This window comes from Mobula hypostoma, chromosome 1 (assembly GCF_963921235.1).
Source record: "Mobula hypostoma chromosome 1, sMobHyp1.1, whole genome shotgun sequence".
Taxonomy (NCBI): Eukaryota; Metazoa; Chordata; class Chondrichthyes; order Myliobatiformes; family Myliobatidae; genus Mobula; species Mobula hypostoma.
This window is the reverse complement of record NC_086097.1, coordinates 248408934-248435215: the sequence shown is the minus strand read 5'-3', so window position 1 is coordinate 248435215 and position 26282 is coordinate 248408934. Positions and strand designations below refer to the sequence as shown.

Sequence of the window (26282 nt, the reverse complement as noted above, 5' to 3'; positions counted from 1 at the left end):
GAATTGATGGCTTTTTGCAAAGTTTGCAGATGATCTGAAGATAGGTAAAGGGGCAAGTAGATTTTGAGGAAGTACAGAGGCTACAGAAGGACTTAAATGGTACTTGGAATACAGTAACCAATAGGAATTCTGCAGATGCTGGAAATTCAAGCAACACACATCAAAGTTGCTGGTGAATGCAGCAGGCCAGGCAGCACCCTTAGGAAGAGGTACAGTCGACGTTTCAGGCCGAGACCTTTCGTCAGGACTAACTGAAGGCCTGACGAAGGGTCTCGGCCTGAAATGTCGACTGTACCTCTTCCTAGAGATGCTGCCTGGCCTGCTGCATTCACCAGCTACTTTGATGTGTGTTGTTAGATGGAATACAGTGTTGGGAAGTGTCCGGTCTTGCACTTTGGTAGAAGAAATGAAACAGTTTAATATTTTCCAAATGGAGAGAAAATACAAAAAACTGAGGTCCAAATAGATCGGGAGTTACTAAAGGTTAACTTTCAGGTTGAATCTGTGGTGAGGAAGGCAAACGCAATGTTAGCTTTCATTTCAAGAGGACTAGAATATAAAAGCAAGGATGTAATGTTGAGACTTTATAAAGCACTGGTGAGGCCTCACTTGGAGTGTTGTGAGCAGTTTTGGGCCCCTTATCTTAGAAGGGATGTGCTGAAACTGGAGAGGGTTCAAAGGAGGTTCATAAAAATGACTCCAGGATTAAATAACTTGTCATATGAAGAGCATTACTTAATTAAATTTATATGTATATTTCTTACTATAATTTATAGTTTTTTTTATTATTATGTATTGCAGTGTACTTCTGTGAGAAAGCAACAAATTCATGACATATGCCAATGAAATTAATTCTATAAGGCATTGATCAGAGCACATTTGGTGTATTATGAGCAGTTGTGGGAACCTTATCTAAGAAATGATGTGCTGGCGGTTCATAAAAATGACTCTGTGAATGAATCTTAGACAGTAAATGTGCTTTGATCTTACAACTTTGAAATGGTTATGTATGAGGCCTTGTGAGGGGGGGGCGCATTCATTAAAACCTGCAGAACACTGAAAGGTCTACATAGAGTGGCGGTGGAGAGGATGTTTCCTATAGTGGGGGAGTCTAGGATCAGAGGGCACAATCTCAGAATAGAAGAATGTCCCTTTAGAACAGAGAGAGTGGATATGTTGGAGTATTGGAAATAGAAGGAATGTAGAAGTCTTTTTTTAATCTACAAAATTTAGGGTGGCATGGTAGTGTAGTGGCTGGTTTAACACTATAGCAGCACCAGCGACCCAGACCCAATTCCAGCTGCTGTTTATAAGGAGTTTCTGTGACCATGTGGGCTTCCTCAGGATACTTCAGTTTCCTCCCACATTCCAAAAACGTATGGGTTAGCAGGTTAGTTGTCCACATGGGTGTAATTGGGCGACGTGGGCTTATGGGCTAGGAGGGCTTGTGACTATGCCACATCTCTATATAAAAATACAATGTCAGCACCTTGTAGATCAGGGGTTCCCAACCTGGGGTCCACAGACCCCTTGGTTAATGGTAGGGGTCCATGGCATGAAAAAGGTTGGAATCCCTGTTTTAGACAGTTGCAGTAACCCAAGGCTCTTCTCTTCCCCTGAATTCTGTACCATAACTCAACATAGAATACTGAACATAACTCATGCACAAAGCTGGCCACAGGAATCAGGGCTAGAATTTTGGACTGTACCTGGGACGTCACCACATCTTCAGGAGATGTCTTGTGTTCTTCATCATCCTTCTCGGTCGTCACGTTCTATACAGTAACAATCAGAACAGATTTGAAAATGGTGACTTGGAATTAGTACTGTGGCTGAAATTTCAGGTGTAGCTCACACAAAATACTGGAGGAATTCAGCAGGTCAGATAGTAACTGTGGAGGAAAATGAACAGTCAACTTCTTGAGCCAAAATAGTAACTGTTCATTTTCCTAGATAGACATTGTTTTCCATGGTCCACTCTCCTCCCTGAAAAGATTCCTTCTTCTCCAGCCCTTCACCTTCTCCACCTTTCACCTCCCAGCTTCCCACTTCATCCACATTCCCCACCCACCTGGCTTCACCAATCTCGTTTTGCTTGTATTCCTTCCCCTCCTCCCACCTTCTTATTCTGGGTTCTTCCTTCTTCCTTTAGCGTCCTGATGAAGTGTCTCAGCCCAACATGTCAGATCCTTATTCCTTTCCATAGATGCTGCCTGACCTGCTGAGTTCCTCCAGCATTTTGTCTGTTTTACTCTGGGTTTCCAGCATCTGCTGGATCTCTGGTGTCTTTGACATCTTAGGTGTAAGTTCATTCAGAACAATAGGGAACTGAGAAGGTGCTCTGCTCTGTTAGATGAAGGCAAGTTGAAATTAAGGGATTGTGAAGCTATGTTCAAAAGCCATGCAGTTTTCCATGGATATAATTCTAAAATGAAAAAAGAATACAGGAGATTCTGAAGATGCCTGAAATCCAGAGACACACACACAAAATGCTGGAGGAATTCAGCAGGTCAGGCAGTATCTATGCTGAGGAATAAACAGTTGACGTTTCGGGCAGAGACCTTTCATCAGGACTAGGAAGGATATCCTAAATTATCATCTGCTTGCTTACTCCCCACTCCCCACTCCCCCCTACTCTCCTCTGCTATTCCCCATTCTTGTTACCCTCTCACCCCCTTCTCCTCATCAGCCCACCACCTCCTTCTGGTTGTCCGTGATCCACTCTCCTCTACTATCACGTTCCTTCTTCAGCCCTTCACCTTTCTCTTTCCAGTTTCTTACTTCATCCCCATTCCCAATCCACTCACCTGGCTTCACCTATCACCTGCCAACTTGCACTCCTCCCCTTCCCCCACCACTTTATTCCGGCTTCTTTCCCTTTCCTTTCCAGTCCTGATAAAGGGTCTCAGCCTGAAATGTTCTCTGTTGATTCATTTCTGTAGATGCTACCTGACCTGCTCAGTTCCTCCAGGATTTTGTGTGCGCTGTCCAATGATAAAAGAACATTGGTGAACAGCGTTGTTTTGCTGTGTGGTTTGTAAGTACTTTTCCAGCAAACCTTGGGACTAGAAGCCTTTCTATTGAACTCTTCAGGGATGTGTTGACAGTGGGGTCTTGCCTGCTGAGGATTTACAAAAGGAACTCGGGTCAATAGGAAGGCACCTCGGGGAAAGCCGGAGGAAAACACACAAAATGCTGGAGGAACTCAGCAGGTCAGGCAGCACCTATAGAGAGGAATAAACAGTCGATGTTTTCAGGCCGAGATCCTTCTTCAAGAAATCAGAACACTCTGATAGATTTTCCACCTGGCCTTATGGTTTGACAAACAGAATATTGGTGTTCAGGTGGAGCTGAGGAAACTCGGGGAGCATCCTCTGGTGAACACAAGCCGTTAAAATAAAAGCATTGCTGCAGCTTGCAACTTCCCTGGACGGCCGAAAGATATGTTCCAGGGTGCACACCATGAATAGGGGTAGAGCTGATGGCAGGCATTTAAGTGCAACAAACAGATGATGCGCCCATGTGTTGAATTTACATACCTGAGCTCCTTCTGCTTCAGCATCTACAGCCGGCTTCTGCTCTTCGGAGTCATTAATCGTCTTTATGGGGAACAAAACAAGTGAGTTATTGAATCTGAGGATTGTAGAAAACCACATTATGGAACAGGCTAATCTTTCATCTGGTCTGTTTTGTTGTTTTTTTCCACTTTATGACCAATAATGTAATTTCCCTGAATATGAAACTCAGGGTGTTGTGGTGCTGTGTTCATTCCACACTGACGTACAGAGTGAATGTTGGATAATATCAAAGCGACATAAGGGAAGACTCGAAGCTGCAGGAATGTGGGTTTTGAGAGCATGATGAAAACATTGTAGATGCACGGAGTAACAAATGAGGAAGTGTTGTGAAAAGTCAGAAAAAGAAGAGAGCTGATATCATCAATCAGGAAACAGCAGCTTTTTTTTGGGACATACTGAGGAAAGTGAAGCTCAAACATTTTGCAGTGATGGAAGAAACTGAGGGAAGAGAAAGATTTAGTTGACAGCACACGTCTTTCATGAGTTACGTCAAGTGATTGACAGGCAAAAGCTCTGAAGAGCTTATTAGAACGTCTCAGATTAAAGGCAGTTGGAACAGAAGAATAAGAAAGGTATGACCATGTTAATGGGCTATATTACAGACCACCCAACAGTTCACAGGCCTTAGAGGAACAAATTTGTAGAGAGATCACACACTATTGCAAGAAACATAAGGTTGTTATAGTAGGTGATTTTAACTTTCCACATTTTGACTGGGACTCAAATACCGTGAAAGGACTAGATGGGATAGAGTTTGTCAGATGTGTTCAGGAAAGTTTCCTTCATCCTTATACAGAAGTCCCAACGACAGACTGTGCATACTTGATCTCCTGTTAGGGAATGAGACAGGGCAGGTAACGAAAGTTTGTCTAGGGGAGCACCATTAGCTTGAAAGTAAATATTGGAAAAGATAGGTCTGGTCTGGGTTGATATTCTAAATTGGAGAAAGGCCAATATTGATGGTATCAGAAAGGATCTGGCATGTGTGGATTTGGAGAAGCTATTATCTGGCAAAGGTATTCTTGGTAAGTGGTAAGCCTTCTGAAGTGAAATTTTGAGAGTTCAAAGCTTGACGTGCCTGTTGGAATGAAAGTTGAAGATAACAAGTTTAGTGAACCTTGGTTTTCAGCAAATATTGAGGCCCTGGTTGAGAAAAAAAATGAGGTGTGTAGTAGGTATAGGCAGGTAGGAACAAATGAGGTACTTATGGAGTACAAGAAATGCAAGAGAACACTTAAGGGGAGCTAAAAGAAGGCATGAGGTTGCCCAGCCAGACATGGGGAAGAAGAATCCTAAGGAATTCTGTAGATATGTTAAGAGAAAAAGGATTGTAAGGGTCAAAATTGGTCCCCTGGAAGATCAGACTGGTAATCTATGCATGGAGCCAAAAGAGATGGATTTCTTTTAGCATCTGTATTTACTCGGGAGATGAACACAGAGTCTAGAGAAGTGAGGCAAAGCATCAGTGAGGTCATGAACCATATACAGAATACAGAGAAGGAGGTGTTTGCTGTCTTGAGGCAAATTAGGGGGATAAATCCCCAGGGCCTAACAAGATTTCCTTAGGACCCTGTAGGAGACAAGTGTTGAAATTGCAGGAGACCTAGCAGACATATTTAAATCATCTTTAATGACTGGTGAGGTACCGAAGGATTGGAGGGTAGACAATTTTGTTCCATTGTTTAAGAAAGGCTGTAAACTTGAACCAGGAAATTATAGGCCAGTGAGCTTGACACCTGTAAAGGGAAAGTTACTGGAAGATAGTCCAAGGGATCCTAGATGTGGATATTTGGATAGACATGGACTGATTAGGATAGTCAGCATGGCGTTGTGCATGGTTGGTTGTGTCTAACCAATCTTCTAGATTTTTTTGAGGAAGTTAACAGGAAAGTTGATGAAGGCAAGGCAGTGGATGTTGTCTACATGGACTTTAGCAAGGCATTTGACAAGGTCCTCATGGGAGGTTAGTCAGGAAGGCTCAGTTGCTTGGTATTCAAGTTAAGGTAGTAAATTAGATTAGAGATTGGTTTTGTGGGAGAAGCCAGAGAGTGGTAGTAGTAGAGAGTTGACTCTCTGACTGGAGACCTGTGACTAGTGGTGTGCCGCAGGGATCGGTGCTGGGTCCATTGTTATTTGTCTTCTATATCAATGGTCTGGATGATAATGTGGTTAACTAGATCAGTAAATTTGCAGATGACACCAAGATTGGAGGTGTAGTGGACAGTGAAGAAGACTATCAGAGCATAGGAGCCTCAGGACTCACACCACCAGGTTCAGGAACAGTTATTATCCCTCAGCCATCAGGCTTTTGAACCAAAGAGGACATCTTCACTCAACATCACTTCATCATTGAAATAATCCCACAACCTATGGACTCACTTTCAAGGACTCTTCATCTTATGTTCTTGATATTTATTTGTTATTTATTTATCATCATTATTTCTTTCCTTTTGTATTTGCAGTTTGTTGTCTTTTGCAGACTGGTTGAACACCCAAGTCGATGCAGTCTTTCATTGACTCTATTATGGTTAATGGATTTATTGAGTATGCCCACAAGAAAATGAATCTCAGGGTTGTGTATGGTGACATATATGCACTTCAATAATACATTTACTTTCAACTTTTGAACTTCAACTTCTTTCCACTTCAGTGCTTGAGCGAAAGAGCAGAAAATCATTCAAAAACAGGTTGGTGTTACACTGGGTGGTAGTTGAGATGTCTCCAGGGAGACGGATTGAATTGGGTCAAATGATGGGATTCACAGAATCTTACATCACAAGAGCATTCCATCTGGCTTATCATGCCTGTGAGGATCATCTGGGATTTGGGTTCAAGTTAAAAGGCAGAGGCCAGACAACGACTAAAAAATAACTATGGAAAGACAAGCAGCACACATAAAAGTTGCTGGTGAACGCAGCAGGCCAGGCAGCATCTCTAGGAAGAGGTACAGTCGACGTTTTGGGCTGAGACCCCTCATCAGGAGAATTGTTTTTACACTTTCACAGAGCAGTCATTTGATTGTTCTACAAAAACAAACATGCATTAATCTTCAAAATGAGAATAGCTCAAATCAACACATCTTTTTTTCTTAAATGCCAACTTTTATGGTTTAGCATTATAGTACAGATTGGCTGTCAAATGCAGTGGATTCTTGTTAACTGGCTCATTGGTTAAATGGGACAACCTCTTAGTTGGGAGAATTTTAAAAGAACAAAAACTAATCAAGAAAGTAGCTGGTATTCCCTTTTAATTCCAAGTCTCATTCCCATTGTGATATGTCTATCCACGGCCTCCTCTACTGTAAAGATGAAGCCACACTCAGGTTGGAGGAACAACACCTTATATTCCGTCTGGGTAGCCTCCAACCTGATGGCATGAACATTGACTTCTCTAACTTCTGCTAATGCCCCACCTCCCCCTCGTACCCCATGCATTATTTATTTATTTATATACACACTTCCTTTTTCTCCCTCTGTCCCTCTCACTATACCCCTTGCCCATCCTCTGGGTTCCCCACCCCCCCTTTTCTTTCTCCCTAGGCTTCCTGTCCTATGATCCTCTCATATCCCTTTTGCCAATCACCTGTCCAGCTCTTGGCTCCATCCCTCCCCCTCCTGTCTTCTCCTATCATTTCGGATTTCCTCCTCCCCCTCCCCCTCCCACTTTCAAAACTCTTACTCACTCTTCCTTCAGTTAGTCCTGACGAAGAGTCTCGGCCCGAAATGTTGACTGTACCTCTTCCTAGAGGTGCTGCCTGGCCTGCTGCGTTCACCAGCAACTTTGATGTGTGTTGCTTGGTATTCCCTTTGTTTATTTGGGACATGATACTGCTTAATTAGGACAGGAAATTATTGCCAAATAGTTTTGAACTGGGGGCAGTAGTGAGCTCTTGTGTGGTCATTTTTTGTTGTTGGTTTGTCTTGTCACCACTCTGTGCAGGTTCACTTGGAGGTAATGTACTTGTGTCCCGTTTGACACAGTGTGCTCGGCCAGCTCCCCCAGGCAGCAACAGGCACATGGCAGCCTGGATCTCCCGGGAGCCTACGGTCGACTGCTTGTAATGGGCCAGGCGGTGAGCCTTACCCACAAAGAGCTCGAAAATATTGTCCACGAACCAGTACGTGATGCTCATGGCCTTGGAGGAGATGCCAGCGTCAGGGTGAACCATGTAGATGGAGTAAGTCTCCTTCCTTGTCCTCTTGCTCTTGCCAGACTTGCTCACCGGTTGAGGTAAAGCTCTCTTGGAACCCTTCTTGGGAACGGATTTCTGCTGCTCTGGCATTTCTCCAACCGATTTCAAACCCAGCCACGAGACGTTACGTGCTTAAAGCCGGAAGTTTTTAAATAGCATCAGTTGCATGTGTTTGTGTTCAAAAAGCAGTGCTTTTTGTCACTGATAGTTGGTTGGCTAATTGGTGGAGCCATTAAATTGAGCTAAAATGTACTGGTGCCAATGTGTCCCAATTAACCGAAACCTACCGTACACTCAATTGTTCATGTGGCTGAACAACACAGTGCTTTTGCAAGTATCTCTGACGCAGAAGGAATTGATCCATTCATGGGGAACTAATTAGAGGGAAGAGACTTGGGAGCTGACATTTAACTGTAATGAGCTTTAGATCTGGACTTGTGCTGTCTCATTGAAGCATTGTTTATGTACCTCGACGCCCTCGTTCTCGGCACTTACAGCTGCCTCCTGAACGTCAAGCTCCTTAATCTCCTAGATGGGGAATAAAACGTGGGATTTATTTCATTCAAATGCAGTCTGGTCACATATTTTAAATCCAGCACTGTAAAATGTCAGAACATGGTGTGATTTCAAATGATGAGACGAGCGTGATTTGTCTGATGGTATTCAAGCAATGAGCACTTACCTACAGAGCACAGGCTAAGGCACTAACACTGGCATTAAACCATAAGACATCAGAGATGAATTAGGCCATTCGGCCCATTGAGTCTGCTCTGCCATTTCATCATGGCTGATTTATTATCCCTCTCAGCCGCATTCTCCTGCCTCCTGCCTTCACTCCGTAACCTTTGATGCCCTGACTAATCAAGAAGCTAACAATCTCCACTTTAAATATACCCAGTTACTTGGCCTCCACAGCCATCAATAAATTCCACAGATTCACCACTCTCTGGCTAAAGGAATTCCCCATCATCTCTATTCTAAAAGAATGTGAAACATAGAAACACAGAAACCCTACAGCACAGTACAGGCCCTTGGGCCCACAATGCTGTGCCGAACATGTCTTTACTTTAGAAATTGTCTAGGGTTACCCATAGCCCTCTATTTTTCTAAGCTCCATGTACCTATTGTATCTGCCTCCACCACAGTGGCCGGCAGCTCATTCCACGCACTCACCACTCTCTGCATAATAAATGTTCTATTCTAAGGCTGTGTCCTCAGGTCCTAGACTCACCCACTATAGAAAACATCTCCGCGCCCACTCTATATAGGTCTTTCAATATTTAATGTTTAAATGAGATTTCCCCTCATTGTTCTAAATTCCAGTGAGTCCAGGCCCAGAACCATCAAATGCTCCTTATATGTTAACCCTTTTATTCCACGGATCTTTCTCATGAACCTCCTGTGGATCCTCTCTAATTCCAATAAGACCTTTCACTGATAAGGGGCCCACACATCTGCTCACAATGCTCCAAATGCACGATGACCAATGACTTATATATTCCTTGAGCCAGCGGGCTATGAACCTGTGGAATTCTTTGCCACAGACAGCTGTCCAAGTCATAAAGTGGAGGTTGATAGGTTCTTGATCAGTGAGGGCCTCGAGGGATATGAGGAGAAGGCAGGATAATGGAGTTGAGAGGGAAAATAAATCAGTGACGATCAAGTGACAGAGTAGACTGAATGAGCCTAATTCGGTTCCTATGTGTGTCTTATGGACTTATAGGCGTTTTAACCACACAGGTGCTCGTGCAGACGGCTACACATATACACTGAAGGTGTGGGACATGTGGATGAACAACTCAAATAGAAAATGGGGGACTTCCGGTAGCGCTCATGGAGTGAAGTCGCGTTCTTGACTCGCTCCATTACCTCTGAGTTTTTTTTCTCTATGGTCAGCTATACTTTAATTAACCATTAAGGCATCAACTCTTACAATACTTTGAATTAAACTGAATTCTCCGACAACTGGATGGAACTTAGATCTGCCATGTCTAAGAACGAGAAAGACGGCAAGGATGGTAAACCTCCGGTTAAACCAAAAGCTACGGATCTCCCCCCGACTGAATCACCGGTGACTTTGAAAGCGATATCGGAGTTAATTCAGAGGGAAATTTCAACCTCTGTTAGGGAGATGATTCGTACGGAAATTGCAGGACCTGTTAAAGACCTGATTCATACGGAAATCTCAACTAATTTCCAGAAAATTGCCGATTTAATTGATAAGATGCAAACATGTATTGCGGAACATCAGTCGGCTATATCTGATCTTCAAAAATTCGCGCAACAAAGTGAGCTTAAGATGGGGAAAATCGAAGAAACAATTAATGTAATGAAGAAGAAACTGGACTTTTTGACTTTTAAAAACTCTGACTTGGAATCTAGAATGCGACGGCAGAATTTACGAATGATCGGCGTGAGGGAAGCCGTTGAAGCCAACAATCCCATGAAATATTTCTCTCAACTTTTAAAAGATGCATTCCCTACTGTATTTCCTGACCAACCACCGCTACTGGATCGTGTTCACAGAATCCCATCATACTCGTCTAGGTCAGATAGACCTAGGCATGTTATTTTACGTTTTCATTATTTTCAAGACAAGGAGAGACTGTTTCGATTCGCTCGATCTAAAGGTTTCATTGATTTTTCGGATCTTAAGTTCCGATTCGTGGAAGATTTCAGTAAACCAATCTGGGACCAACGGGTCCGTTACAGATCCGTGATGTCGGAATTCTATAAGATGGATTTAAGACCAGCGCTGCTGTACCCTGCACGTCTAAGGATTCGCATGTTAGATGGAGCCCTTCGTTTTTTTGATTCTCCATCGGATGCCCAGAGTTATCTGGATCAACTTTCATCTTCAACATCTTAATTGCCTTTTTTTAATTATCTCCGTTGATCGGAGGCTGTGAATTGGTTGGTTTTAACTTTTCTGTGCCCTATTTGGGCAGAAAAGTTTACTTTTGATTTCTTAATATGGCTGCTAAACTTTCTTTTTAACTGCGTCATTTCTTTCTTTTCCCAGGGGATTCTGGGTGGTTACTTCCCTTTTGTCATCTTACGTATTTCCTGTGCGGCCTTAAATTTTGTAGTTTTTTTAAAATTTTATTCTGTTTTGCTTTTTATAATTACTTTATGTTAATAATCCTATTTTTTTTGTTGCTGTGTCTATTCATGAGTTTGAGGTTTATTGTGGTTTTTTTTAATATATATTTTCCGGCTTTTGTTCTGTTCTGTATGTATCTTAATTGAGTTAACTTTTTTTTACTTATTTTTTTACTGTTTTACAATTAGCTGATCTTTTTCATATTTATACCTTTTTTTTAGGGAGCGTATACCGGAAGTCATGGGGGTAGTTTTAGCGCTTGCTTCTTTCTGGCGGGTCTGCTTTAGATTTTGCCTTGGGGTCTTGGGGTGGTGGGTGGTGGGAGGGGCTTCACGTTTTAGTTTGTTTCTCTTTGGGCTATATACATTATTGAAGTACTGGTTGCGTCCTTTTCCCCGGTATCTTTTGTATGTTCTGTTTCCTCTCCGGGTTTGTGGGTCGCGCCTATTGTCAATCCTCCTTGTTGTGGGTTGACTTTAGGATTTATGGAGTCTATTATTAATTTTGTCTCCTGGAATACTAATGGTCTTAATCATCCTATTAAAAGGAAAAAAGTTTTTAAAGTGTTCCGGAGACTTAAAGCACAAATTTTATTTTTACAAGAGACCCATGTACGGAGGGGGGACAGACTACGTTTTTTCAAATTCTGGAAGGGTCAACAATTTCATTCGAACTCTAATGCTAAGATTCGAGGTGTCTCTATTTTTATAGATTCCTCAGTTACTTTTATACAACAGGATATTATCTCTGATCCGAATGGTAGATTTTTATTGGTTAGTGGTTTACTATTTAATAAAAAAGTAGTTTTGGTTAATGTTTATGCTCCTAATATGGATTGTCCGGAATTTTATAAATCATTGTTTGATCAGTTTCCGAATTTGAACGAGTTTTCATTGATTTGGGGCGGAGATCTTAATACCTGTTTATCTCCAGCTTTGGACCGTTCGGCTCCTTTACGGACTTTACCTAATAAATCTGCAAATTTGATTAATTTTTTCCTTTCTGATTCTGGGTCGACGGACATTTGGCGTTTTCTGCATCCTCAGGAAAAAGATTTTTCCTTCTTTTCACATGTTCATCATTCCTATTCAAGAATTGATTAATTTTTCATTGATTCTCGTCTCATTCCTTCAGTGATTAAATGTGATTATGATTCTATAACCATTTCGGATCATGCTCCACTTAAGCTTTCTATTAAAATTATGGCCAATATACCAAACAATAGACAATGGCGTTTTAATTCGCTGTTGCTTCAGGACTCGGACTTTGTTAATTTTATGAATGAACAGATTGAGCTTTTTTTTACAATTAACTATACAGAAGATATTTCGGTTAACACTCTTTGGGACACTTTTAAAGCCTATATTCGGGGTCAGATTATTTCGTATTCCGTTGCTTTGAGGAAGAAACAGAAGCAGGAGGAGATGGCAATTGTGGAGAAATTGATAAGAAATATGTTATGGCTCCTTCTGAGGAGCTATACAAACAAAGAACTGAACTTCAAATGGAACACAGTTTACTACTCTCGTCCTCGATTGTAAACCAATTAAAGAAAACAAGAAGTGATTTTTATGTTCACAGTGATAAAATTGGCAAGCTGCTGGCTAATCAATTGAAATCTAATTATGTTAAATCTCAAATCAATCAGATTTATAACCAAAATGATCGATTGATATTGGATCATGTGGGGATTAATCAAACCTTTTGTGATTTTTATTCTTCTTTATATCAATCAGAGTCTCCTCGAGATTCTAAATATATGAATGATTTTTTAGATAAGTTAGACTTCCCTCAGATTTCACGGGATATGTCTTCTTTATTAGATACTTCCATTACAATGGATGAGATTAAGAATGTTATTTTTTCTATGAATCTGGGGAAAGCTCCTGGCCCTGATGGATTTACCGTTGAATTTTATAAATGTTTTGCTTCTTTATTGATTCCTTGGCTCTATAAGGTTTTTGAGGCTTCTTTGAAACTTGGTAAACTTCCGGAATCTTTTAATAGAGCATCAATTTCTTTAATACTAAAGAAGGATAAAGACCCTGCTCAATGTGCATCTTATAGACCAATATCTTTATTAAATGTTGATTCTAAAGTTTTTTCTAAGTTATTAGCAAATAGACTAGAAAAAGTACTTCCTTCTATTATTTCGGAAGACCAAACGGGTTTTATTAAAGGTCGTTACTCTTTTTATAATATTCGTACATTGTTAAATATCGTTTATACTCCCTCACAAAATGTTCCTGAGTGTGTTATTTCTTTAGATGCCGAGAAAGCTTTTGATAGAGTAGAATGGCCTTATTTATTTAAGGTGCTTGAAATGTTTAATTTTAGCTTGAAATTTATATCCTGGATTAAACTGTTATATTACTCCCCTGTAGCCTCGGTTCGTACTAACTCTTTAAACTCACCTTTTTTTCCTCTCTTTCGTGGTACTCGACAAGGCTGTCCTCTTAGTCCCCTATTATTTGATATTGCATTAGAACCTCTTGCAATTGCTATTCGAGAATCTTCAAATATTACTGGGATAACTCGGGGATTAAAGTCCCATAAATTATCACTCTATGCTGATGATTTACTTTTATATATTTCTAATCCTGAGAGATCCATTCCTGCTGTTTTAGAGTTATTAGCACAATTTGGTCTTTTCTCAGGTTATAAATCAAATCTTAGTAAGAGTGAACTTTTTCCGATTAATAAACATCTTCCCTTATATTATAAATTTCCATTTAAATTGATTAATAATTACTTTTCATATCTTGGGATTAAAATTACTTGTAAACATAAAGATTTATTTAAGACTAACTTTTTACCATTAATAGACCATATTACTCAACTTTCATCTAAATGGTTTCCCTTATATTTAACTTTGATTGGTCGTATTAATGCAGTTAAGATGTTTTTTTTGCCAAAATTTTTATATGTGTTTCAGGCATTACCAATTTTCGTTCCTAAATCTTTTTTTGATAAAGTTGACTCTAAAATTTCTTCATTTATTTGGCAGAATAAGAATCCGAGACTGGGTAAAATACATTTACAGAAAGCTAAGAGAGATGGAGGTTTAGCATTACCTAATTTTAGATTTTATTATTGGGCTATTAATATTCGACATATGAAATTTTGGTTACTTGACCGGGACATACTATCTATTCCTAAATGGGTAGCATTGGAATTACAATCTGTTCAGGGTTATACACTTGGTTCTATTTTAGGTTCCTCTCTTCCTTTTGATTCGAAACGCCTTAAGCAGGTCTCTAACCCGATAGTTAAATATGCTTTGCGCATTTGGTTTCAATTCAGAAAATGTTTTGATCTTAATCAATTCGGGTTAGCGATTCCTATTTTAGGTAACATATTTTTTCCTCCCTCTTTTACGGATCGCGCTTTTCAAACTTGGAAGACTAAGGGTATTTTACGGTTTTTGGATTTATTTTTAGATGGTTCCCTTATGTCTTTTGAACAATTATCTAATAAATATAACTTATCAAGAATACATTTTTTTAGATATTTACAAGTTAGAAATTTCCTAAGTACTATACTTTCTTCCTTTCCAATGCTCCCTCCTATATATATTTTAGATTCGATAATTAACCTTAATCCATGTCAGAAAGGTGCATCGGCTATGATTTATAATATTATTATGAAACTTAGGAAAGCTCCATTTGATAAGATTAGGGTAGATTGGGAACAGGAATTGGGGCTTACCATTTCTGTGGATGATTGGGGGCAGATTTTACAATTAGTTAATACTTCCTCTATTTGTGCTAAACATTCCCTAATTCAATTTAAAGTGGTTCATAGAGCACATATGTCCAAAGATAAGTTAGCGCGTTTTTACTCGCATATTAATCCTTTCTGTGATAGATGTTCGGGACAGATAGCCTCTTTAACTCATATGTTTTGGTCTTGCCCTACTTTGGAAACTTTTTGGAGAGATATTTTCAATATTATTTCTAAGGTATTAAATATAGATATCTCTCCTCACCCTATTACTGCTATCTTTGGACTACCTAAAATTTCTAGTAATCTTTCCCCTTCAGCCCGTAGAATGATTGCATTTCTTACTTTAATGGCAAAAAGATGTATTTTACAACATTGGAAAGAGCTTAATGCCCCAACTACCTTTTTTTGGTTTTCTCAGACGATTTTATGTTTGAATTTGGAGAAAATTAGAAGTAACCTTTATGATTCTTCATTTAAATTTGAACAGATTTGGGGACCTTTTATTCGATATTTTCATTTAATGTAATATTTACCCTTCTTGTTTTTTTTTCACTGTTTTAATGGAGGTCGGGATTGAGGACGTGATTTTAAGTTTAACTCTGTTTGGTTTCAAGTTAGCCCATTGCTTTGCCTTGCTTTTAGTTAGTTGCACGGTGGGTTTTTTTTGGGGGTTTTTTTTTTCTTTTTTTCCATTGATATATATAAAATTTAGTAAACTATTATGTTATCTTGGTTTCTTATGCTTAAATTACATTGTAGTATTTTCTTTTTGGTATTGTTATCTTTTGGAATTTTATTATACTTTAACATTGTATTAATGTTTATATGGCTTACCTTTTTTGTATACTTACTCAATAAAAAGATTTAAAAAGAAAGAAAGAAAGAAAGAAAGAAAATGGACTACAGTGTGACACATGGCCTGGTTGTACACAGGTTGTGTCAATGACAACAAGGCCTTTGCTATAGATCGTACATTCATTTCTGGCCTTTTCAGTAACAGACTCATCGTTGCTATTGCTGTCAGCAAATGAATAAAAATGGAAGGCAGGCAGGTTGGAGGAGTGGGGAGGTGCGGTTAGAGGATCACAGGCAACTTAACGATGAGAGATGGCATGCTCTGAAGATGGAGCAGGAACCCATCTCTGCCGATCAGCAGTAAACAGGGTAATGCTGTGGTGATGGGATGAACAAAACGTTGGCTGCTTCGGGACTGACTCCGCAGTCAGGCAGCGGGACTCACCGCGGCCTCCTCCACGACTGTGCCTTGCACAGCAGAGGGAGCATCCTCGGCCGACTCCGTGCCAGCCTCCGCAGCTTTGGGCTCCTCCACAAGAGTGGCTTCAGCATTGATCTTTTGAGAGCGGCGGGGCGGGGGGGAGAAAGGCGGCCATGTTAGTCCTCGGAGGATATGTAATTACAAGAAAACTCAACACACCTTAAAATGGAAAATTAGGCCTCAATCTGTAATAAAAATTAGCTTTATTTGTCACACGTACGTCGCAGGAAAGCAGCATCAAAGTTTAAACTAAATAGTGAGGTACTGTTGATGGATCATTCAGATAGTGGAGGGGAAGGAAGTTCAAATTTTTTAACTTACGTTATTTTTTGTATTTTTTAAAACGTTGAAGCTGCACCCTCTCTAACATGCTGGTAGAGAGAGTTTTATTTGGGTTTTTAGCACTGGAAATAGTTGCATTCTGACACATCTCATTAGCGGGGCAGAAGCATGGTCGCATTGTTTATTCCGGGGACCAGCTGATTGCGCTTATGCCGGCCGGTTTAGCGAGCAGAGCGGCGGACACCCCTGCTGAAATCTGGAGGAAAACACACAGAGGATGCAGAGGCGGATCACAAAGGCGAGGAAAGAGGACCGGGTCAAGACAATAGAGACTTATGGAGAAGAGGAGTTCAGTGGATAATAAAATGGATGAGTTCACGGCGCTAGCCAGGCGTCAGAGAACATTTCGGGAGTGCGGTGTTATGTGTTTTACTGGAACGGGGCTGCACAAGGACATACCCGATCAAATCTTTTCCATGGATGGCTTCCAGACCATTCAGGCTGACCGGAAGTGCACTGAGAGCGGTAAGCGTAAAGGAGTTGGGTGTTTACTGTTCTGGTTAACAACGGATGATGCAACTTGGGTCATATTATGATCGAGGAACGTGTTTGTAGACCGGATATTGAGCTTTTTGCTATTGGACCCCGGCCATATTCCACCGAGATACAACACTGGGCGTCACGGGAGGTCGTTCCTGCTTGTGGCCATCGAACTTTGCAGCTCCTCCCGTGGAGGGTCAGACACCCTGAGCCAATAGGCTGGTCCTGGACTTATTTCCATTTGGCATAGTTTGCATTTTGTTGTTTGATTGTTTGTGGTTTTTGTATTGCTATATTTATGCTCTATTCTTGGTTGGTGCGGCTGTAACGAAACCCAATTTCCCTCGGGATCAATAAAGTATATATATCTATCTATCTAAATACATATACAGTATGTCACCATATACAACCCTGAGATTCATTTTCTTGTGGGTATACTCAGCAAATCCATAGAATAATAACTATAACTGAACCAATGAATGACCACGCCAACTAGGGTGATCACCCAGAGTCAGAAAGACAGACTGTGCAAATACAAAAAGAAAGTAGTAATAATAATAATAAATAAACAAACAATAATTATCTACAGTCCTTGATTGGAACCCCCACCACCCAGGTCGTGGTCTCTTCTCGCTGCTGCCATTAGGAGGACGGTACAGGATCATCAGGACTCACACCACCAGGTTCAGGAACACTTAATACCCCTCAACCATCAGGCTCTTGAACCAGTGGAGATAACTTCACTTGTCCCATCAGTAAACTGTTCCCACAACCTGTGGACTCATTTTCAAGGACTTTTCACCTCCTGTTCTTGATATTTATTGCTTATTTATTTATTATTTACTTTCTTCTTTGGTATTTGCTCAGTTTGTTGTCTTTGGCACACTGGTTGTTTGTCCGTCCTGTTGGGCACGGTCTTTCATTGATTATCATGGTTTTTGGATTTACTGAGTATGCCTGCAAGAAAATGAATCTCAGAGTTGGATATGGTGACATATATGTACTTCAATAACAAATTTTGCAGCGTGTACCAGTAACTAATTCTTTTTTTGTGGAAATGTCTGAAAATCTTAGAATTCTTTTCAGTCAGTGTGGACTTTGAATTATTAAATTCCCATCAACCAGTCATAGAGTCGCAGAAAAGTACAGCACAGAAACAGGCCCTTCAGCCCATCTAGTCCATGCTGAACTATTTAAACTGCTTAAACTAGTATCCTATTTTATCAAATCAGTGAGTGAAAATAAAGAGGCAGTTGACCACTGCTAAACCTACATTAATCATTCCATCTCCTGTGATGCTAGCAGGGAACTAAGCAGCTTTGAACCGCATATTTAGTAAGGAAGACTGTGAAAAGCTGAATTATTTGCCCTAAGTACTCTTCCTCAGAGGCCTGGCATTCTCAATACTGAAACAGGTCATCTTGCTTTCCAAAAGAGACCAAGGACAATTATTAGATCACTGTTTTCTTTTTGAAATAATAAGCATTCCTATAGTGCCACAGTATTGGATTAGGGTCAAAATAGCTATTTAAGTTGTTACTTTTCTTGTAGTTTAACATTCTTAATGCCAGTTTATGTATTTGTACAATCATGCTTTCTTGTAGGTTTTCAAGTTTCTTGATAGAAACATAGAAAATAGGTGCAGGAGTAGGCCATTCGGCCCTTCGAGCCTGCACCGCCATTCAGTATGATCATGGCTGATCGTCCAACTCAGAACTCTGTACCAGCCTTCCCGCCATACCCCCTGATCCCTTTAGCCACAAGGGCCATATCTAACTCCCTCTTAAATATAGCCAATGAACTGGCCTCAACTGTTTCCTGAGGCAGAGAATTCCACAGATTCACCACTCTCTGTGTGAAGAAGTTTTTCCTAATCTCGGTCCTAAAAGGCTTCCCCTTTATCCTCAAACTGTGACCCCTCGTTCTGGACTTTCCCAACATCGGGAACAATCTTCCTACGTCTAGCCTGTCCAATCCCTTTAGAATTTTATACGTTTCAATAAGATCCCCCCTCAATCTTCTAAATTCCAGTGAGTATAAGCCTAGTCGATGCAGACTTACATCATATGAAAGTCCTGCCATCCCAGGAATCAATCTGATGAACCTTCTTTGTACTCCCTCTATGACAAGAGTGTCTTTCCTCAGATTAGGGGACCAAAACTGCACACAATACTCCAGGTGTGGTCTGACCAAGGCCTTGTACAACTGCAGTAGTACCTCCCTGCTCCTGTACTCGAATCCTCTTGCTATGAATGCCAGTATCTGTAAGTCTGTCTGTAAACGTATTCCCCTCCCCTGTCAAATTTCTGAATGGTCCATGAATACATAAACACAAATTTATTCCTTTTTGGACTATTTATCTATTTATTGTAACTTATAGTAATTTTTATGTCTTGTACTGTGCTTCTGCCCCAAATCAAATTTAATTTTGAATGGACAGCCAGAGATCTTGTCCGTGAGCTCCGTTTTTTTGCAGCTTTTACATTCCCTTCTTCGTGCTCTGACTCTCTATCTGCTTTGGCATTGCTTTCTTCTGTTGCCCTGATGCGGTGTTGGGGCCAAAACGTAGGCACATCCTTTCCTCCCACAGATGCTGCTGATTGGTGCTGCAGGTTGTGTGGATAACTTCACTCACCTCATCACTGAACTGATGTGTGACCCTCTAGACTGAACTCCACCTGTCACTTCTCAGCCCAGCTCTGCATTTCCTCAATGTTCTGTTGTAACCCATGACAACCTTCCACATTATTCACAACTTCCATATCATCTACAAACTTATCCACCCTACCACTTCCTCATCAAGTCATTGATAAAAATCATAAACCCTACTAGACACAACCAACCCTAATCAGTCCCCTTCACCACCACCCTCCTCCATCTGGGAGAAATGGTCCTCACACACAACAATTTCTCTTTCAGCTCCTCCCACTTTCTCCAAACCCAAGGTGTAACCATGGTCACCTGCATGAGCCCCAGCTGTGCCTGTGTTTCCACTGGTTACGTGGAATAGTCCATGTCCTGAGCCCCAACAGATAAAACTCCCCAGTTCTTCCTGGGCTACAACGACGAATGCATTGGTGCTGCTTCATGCTCCCAAGCTGAGCTCAGCAATTTCATAGAATTCCACTTGGGCCTCGAATTTACTTGATCCGACACATCTGACCCCTTTCTCAATTCTTCTGCCTCCACCTTTGAAGACAGACTGTTTCCTGATATCTTTTATAAACAGCTATCTTGACTATACCTCTTCCCACCCTGTCACTTGTAAAAATGCCATTCCTTTTTGTCATTTTGTTCATCTCTGCCACACCTATTCCAGGCGCGATGCCTTCCTTTCCAGGACATCAGAGAAGTCCTCCTTCTTTAAAGGATGGGGATAGCCTTCCTCCACCATTGATGCTGCCCTCACCCGCATCTCCTCCAATTCTGAGATATCAGATCTCACCCAATCTTCCCACTTCCATAACGGGGATAGAGTTCCTCTTGTTCTCACCTACCATCGCATGAGCCTCTGAAACTGACGCATCATTCTCCACAACTTCCACCATTTTCAATGAGACCTTGCCACCAAATAATCTTTACCTCCCCAACGCTTTCTGCTTTCCAGAGGGATCACTCCTTCTGTGATTCCCTTGTCCATTTGTCCTTCCCCACTAAGCTCTCTCCCGGCACTTAACCCTGTAAGCGGATAAAGTGCCACACCTGCCCATACACCTCCTCCCTCACCTCCATTCAGGGCCCCAAACAGTCCTTCCAGGTGAGGCAACATTTCACCTGCAAGTCTGTCGTGGACACCTACCTTACTCGGTGCTCCCAATGTGGCTTCATCTATATCAGTGAGACCCGACATAGACTGGGGAAGTGCTTCATCGAGCACTCCTGCATGGGTGAAGCCCGATGTAGACTGGGAGACCGCTTCATCGAGCACTCCTTCTACATCGGTGAGACCCGACATAGAATGGGGGACCACTTCGAGAACTTTCGCTCTGTCAAAAAATAGCACAATTTCCCAGAGGCCAACCATTTTAATTCCCATCCCTATTCTCATTCTAACGTGTTGGTTCATGGCCTCCTGACATAATGAGGCCATGGAGAGGTTGTAAGAACACCTCATATTTCTGCTGGGTAGCATCCAACCTGACAGCATGAACATCGATTTTTCTGACTTTTTCTGCTTTTTTTTGAGACCCCTCCACCTTCTGTCTTTTTCCACTTCCCACTCTGGCTCCCTATTTACACCTTCTCATCTCCTCACTTGCCCATCACCTGCCTCTGGTGACCCTCCTCTTTTCCTTTCTCCCATGGTCCACTCTCTTCTCCTATCGAATTCCTTCCTCTCCAGTCCTTTACCTTTTCTACCTATCACCTCCCAGTTCCTTACTTCATCCCACCTTCCTCCTCACCTAGCTTCACCTATCACCTGCCAGCTAGTACTCCTTTCCCTTCCCCAACCTTCTTATCCTGGCACCTTCCCCCTTCCTTTCCAGTCCTGTTGAAGGGTCTCGGCTTGAAATGTTTATTCCCCTTCACTCAATGTCAGTAAGACCAGAGAATTAATTGTGGACTTCAGGAAAGCTGAGATGAAGGAACACACAAACAACAGGAATTCTGCAGATGCTGGAAATTCAAGCAACATACATCAAAGTTGCTGGTGAACGCAGCAGGCCAAGCAGCATCTATAGGAAGAGGCGCAGTCGACGTTTCAGGCCGAGACCCTTCGTCAGGACTATGACGAAGGGTCTCGGCCTGAAACGTCGACTGCGCCTCTTCCTATAGATGAAGGAACACACGTCAGTCCTCAACAAGGAATCAGAAGGAGAACGGGTGAGCAATTTCCAGTTCCCTAGCTGAGTAGTTATGGCGCCCAACGGCGACTCCTTTGCTGGCATCTTCAAAAACAGTTCTATTTCCATCTTTAATATCTCTATTTTTCTTTTTCAGGGTTCTTTTGAAGACCCTGACCTGGAGTTACACACTGACCATGGTTCTTTGTGGGAATGGGACCCGCTCTCAGGGTTCCACAATCGGCTGCTATTCTGCATGCCGAAGGCTTGGCCTAAGACTTCAGCACGGATTCTGAAGCCTGGCATCTTGTGGAACTGGAGACGGGTGGATCAGGGTTGGTGTCGCCACAGGAGACCCGTGTGTCGTTGGGGGAGTTGGAACATCTGCTGTGTGCCTGGGGACCCGGGATCCTTGCGATCTTCAGGCACAGGGCTCGAAAAAAAGCGACATAATGGACTTTTAACATTGTAAACCAGTGAGTTGTTATGTCTCCCCGCTTGTTGGAAAATGGAGTCATCTCTTTCTTCCTTGTTAGGGGAGAGAGAGAGAGCCTGCAGCATGTCGAATTATCGAGTGAACAATGTAGTCTTTGGGGTAACTGCAAGTCTGTGTCTTTGCTATCGCTTTGCTCACGCTTGAGTGCTGGTAGTGGGTGTGCTTTATTTTTGTTGGTGGGGGGGAAGGGGATCGTTGCTCACTGCCACTTACGCACGGGAGCTGGGGGGGGGTACTTTGGGGTTCTAACATTTAACTGTCGTTCGCTCTTGGGGCACTCCTCTGTTTTCATGGATGGTTGCGAAGAAAAAGCATTTCAGGATGTATATTGTATACATTTCTCTGACATTAAATTGTACCTTTGAACCTTTGAATATCTCTGAGGATCTATCCTGGACCTGACATACCAGTGCAGTTATGAAGGAGGAACAACAACAGCTGTATTTCATTCAGAGTCTGAGGAGATTTGGCATGTCACCAAAGACATTCACAAATCTCTACATATGTACCAGGGAGAGTGTTCTGACAGGCTGCGTCACTGCCTGGTATGGGGAGGCTACTGCACAGGATTCAAATAAGCTGAAGGAAGTTGTGAACTCAGTCAGCTCCATCACTGGTACTGGCCCCCCCCCCCCCCCAGCATCCAGGACATTGGACACGCCCTCTCCTCATTGCCACCATCAGGGAGGAGGTACAGGAGTCTGAAGACACACACTCAATGTTTCAGGGACAGCTTCTTCCCCTCCGCCATCAGCTTTCTGAGTGGACAGTGAACCCGTGAACATAACCTCCCTACTTTTATAGATGTATTTCATGCAGTTTTATTATTATGTATTGCATTGTTCTGCTGCTGCAAAACAACAAATCTCATGACATATGCCGATGATATTAAACCTGATTCTGATGTGCTGAGTTCCTCCAGGTTTTGTGGGTGTGTGACTAAACACGTTTCTTTTTGTCCAAATCATCCTCATGCAATTATCTTTGCAAGTGTAAAGCTAACTTATATTCTCCTTCCCTATTCTAATGAAGATTCTTTAATCTGAAACACAAATATCTGTAACCCTAACCATAAGGCTGAGTCACAGGACCACAGATTTGAAACAACTCTCAATCATCAAACAGTAATGTTTAAGGTTAAAGAATCTCCATCAGAGTTGTGAACGAGAGATTTATACATTATACTTTAGATTTTGCACAGTATTTGTGATCTTTAAGGCACAACATGACCGTGTACAACAATCGCCTTTGTGGGTAGGACTCCTAACGGTGGGATGACGGAATTAAAATGCAACAGGCACAATCTGACTCACCACTGTATCAAACACGCTTTGACTGGGCAGCTCCGTGGTTCCGCCTGTGATACCAGCATCCAGCTTTAATAGGTGAAGACATCAAAAAGGCAACGAGTGAGTCAGGGAATACCACAGGGGAGGAAGAATATCTCTCTAGGCCTGAGATACGACTGGCGGCGTGATCTTATTAAACTAATCTATGCAATAGCTTGTCAAGATTAATCAGACTGTGTAAGGAGCACAGCTGGAAGGTACTTTCATCTATCGGAGACACTATTAATATTCATCTGCACAAGCTCCAACGTTGCACTCTCCACAGGAACTCTTATTCATGGACCATAGGCTTTCAAAAAGATTTTAAAAAAAGACATTTTTAACTTTCAGACAGACAGCATGGTCTCCTCTGAGTCACGTCTATGGATGAAAAGCAGCCCCTGAGATTTAAACAAATGAGGGCAAGTTGATAGCAAAATCAGAATCTGATCGGGCCCTTCATCCAAGGAAGGATGTGCTGGTATGGGAGAGGGTCCAGAGTGGTTCATGAGATTGATCCTGGGAATGAAAGGGTTAACGTAGTAGGAGTGTTTGATAACTCTGAGCCTGTACTCACTGGAATTCAAGAGAAAGATGGGGGATCTCACTGAAGCCTATTGAATATTGAAAGTCCTAGACAGAGTGGATGTGGAGAGGATGTTTGCTACAGTGGGAGAGTCTAGGACCAGAGGGCACAGCCTCAGAACAGAAGGACACTCCTTTATAACAGAGATGAGGATGAAATTCTTTAGGCAGGGAGTGGTGAATCTGTGGAATTCGTTGCCACGGATAGCTGTGGAGGCCAAGTGATTGGGTATATTTAAAAAGGAGGTTGATGGGTTCTTGATTAATAAGGGCATCAAAAGTTTCGGGGAGAAGACAAGAGAATGGGTTTGAGAGGGTAAATAAATCAGCCATGATGGAATGGCAGAGCAGACTTGATAGGCCAAATGGCCTAATACTGCTCTCTTTTTTCAATTTTCAACCCTAACCCTCCCAGTACCGTTTGGTAGGTTAATAGAACATAGAACATAGAAACCTACAGCATGTTACAGGCCCTTCGGCCCACAATGTTATGCCGACCATGTAACCTACTCCAGAAATTGCCTAGAATTTCTCTACTGCATAGCCCTCTATTTTCCTAACCTCTATGTACCTATCTAAGAGTCTCTTAAAAGACCCTGTTGTATCCGCCACCACCGCCTCCGGCAGTGCATTCCACGCACCCACCACTCTCTGTGTGAAAAACTTACCCCTGACATCCCGTCGGTATCTACTTCCAAGCACCTTAAAACTATGCCCCTCGTGCTAGCCATTCCAGCCCTGGGAAGCCTCTGACTATCCACACGATCAATGCCTCTCATCATCTTATACACCTCTGTCAGGTCGTCCTCTGTCACTCCAAGGAGAAAAGGCCAAGTACACTCAACCTAGTCTCATAAGGTTGAGAAAAGCGTTGTTAATTGGTCATTGTAAATTGCCCAGTGATTAGGCTAGAGCTAAATCGGGGGATTGCTGGGTGGTGTGCCCAAAGGGTCGGAAGGGCCTGTAACATGCTGTATCTCAATAAGTAAATATATACTTGTTTTCAATATATAAATGAAATAAGGAGTGCAGAGATCAAATGTACTGAGGGAGTGTCCATGGGTTCATTTTCCATTCAGAAATCTGATGGCAGAGGGGAAGAAGCTTGGAACTGAAGAATGTACACGGGGCTTAGAAAAATAGAGGCCTATGGGTAAAGCCTAGGTAGTTCTAAGGTAGGGACATGATCGGCACAACTTTGTGGGCTGAAGGGCCTGTATTATGCTGGAGGTTTTGTGTTTCTAAATATTTAGGTGGTAGTGTAGCAGTTAGCGAGTCGCTTTGCAGCGCCTGCAACTGGGGTTCATTTCCCACTGCTGTCTTTAAGGAGTTCGTACGTTCTCCACGTGACCGTGTGGGTTTCCCCTGGGTGCTCCGGTTTCCTGCCATATTCCAAAGACATACAGGTCAGTAGGTTAATTGGTCACATGGGTGTGACTGGCTGGCATAGGCTTGTTGGGCCAGAAGGGCCTGTTTCCGTGGTGATTCTCTAAATAAATATTAAACAAGCAACCAGTTGGAAATAATGGGTCCTAGTTTAGTATTTAACCCGGATACATTACATTATTTACAGCAAACTACGTTTGTACTTGGTTCAAATATTGGCTATGGTCTGGTACAACACGCACACAAAATGCTGGAGGAACTCAGCAGGTCAGCCAGCATCTGTGGAGGGGAATAAACAGTTAACATGTCAGGCTGAGACCCTTCATCAACACTGGAAGGGCTGGGGGGGGGGGCGGGGGAGAAGCCAGAATAAAAAGGTGGGAATGGGAGGAGTACAAGCTAGAAGGTGATAGGTGAGACCATGTTAGGGGGAAGTTGGGTGGGTGGGAGTGGGGGCTGAAATAAGAAGCTGCAAGGTGATAGGCTGGAAGAGTTAAAGGACTGAAGAAAAAGGAATCTGATAGGAGAGGACTATGGACCATGGAAGAAGGAGTTGGAGGAGGGGAATCAGAGGGAGGTGATGGGCAGGTGAGGAGAAGAGAAGGGGTAAGAGGGGAGCCAGAATAGGGAATGGAAAAAGAGAGGAGGAGGAGGAGAGAGAAATTACCAGAAGCTAGATTCAGTGCTCAATGTTTACCCTATTAGGTTGAAGGTGATAGGTGAGACCAGATGAGGTGGAAGGGGGGAATGAAATAAGCTGGGAGGTGATAGGTTGGAAGAGATAAAGGACTGAGGATAAAGGAATCTGATTGGATCATGGAAGAAAGAGATGGAGGAGTACCAGTGAGAAGCAATGATCAGATGAGGAGAAGGAGTGAGAGAGGGGCCAGAATGGGGAATGGAAAAAGAGAAGTAAAGAGGGGAGATATTACCAGAAGATAGATTAAGCGATGTCCTACTGTCTGCCAGCTTGTACATCTTCCCCTCCCCCCACCTTCTTATTTTG

The 26282-nt window shown here is 42.2% G+C and overlaps 1 protein-coding gene and 1 long non-coding RNA gene across 4 annotated transcripts in view; one reads left to right on the top strand and one right to left on the bottom strand.

Annotated features, from left to right (window-relative positions):
• The window catches only part of LOC134356161 (uncharacterized), a 40946-nt gene extending 18791 nt beyond the window's left edge, over positions 1 to 22155 (top strand). The window contains exon 3 of the long non-coding RNA XR_010020291.1: positions 21639 to 22155. This is a non-coding gene — a long non-coding RNA (uncharacterized LOC134356161). The remainder of the gene's footprint in view (positions 1 to 21638) is intronic.
• The window catches only part of amph (amphiphysin), a 258121-nt gene that overhangs the window by 15626 nt on the left and 216213 nt on the right, over positions 1 to 26282 (bottom strand). For 2 of the 3 annotated variants that reach the window (XM_063066808.1, XM_063066817.1), the window contains 5 exons: positions 23291 to 23353; positions 15840 to 15950; positions 8239 to 8298; positions 3540 to 3599; positions 1710 to 1775 (listed from right to left, as the gene is read on the bottom strand). In XM_063066808.1, coding sequence (XP_062922878.1) covers positions 1710 to 1775; positions 3540 to 3599; positions 8239 to 8298; positions 15840 to 15950; positions 23291 to 23353 — 360 coding nt within the window. The remainder of the gene's footprint in view (positions 1 to 1709; positions 1776 to 3539; positions 3600 to 8238; positions 8299 to 15839; positions 15951 to 23290; positions 23354 to 26282) is intronic. The other variant, XM_063066827.1, reaches the window with a different exon arrangement.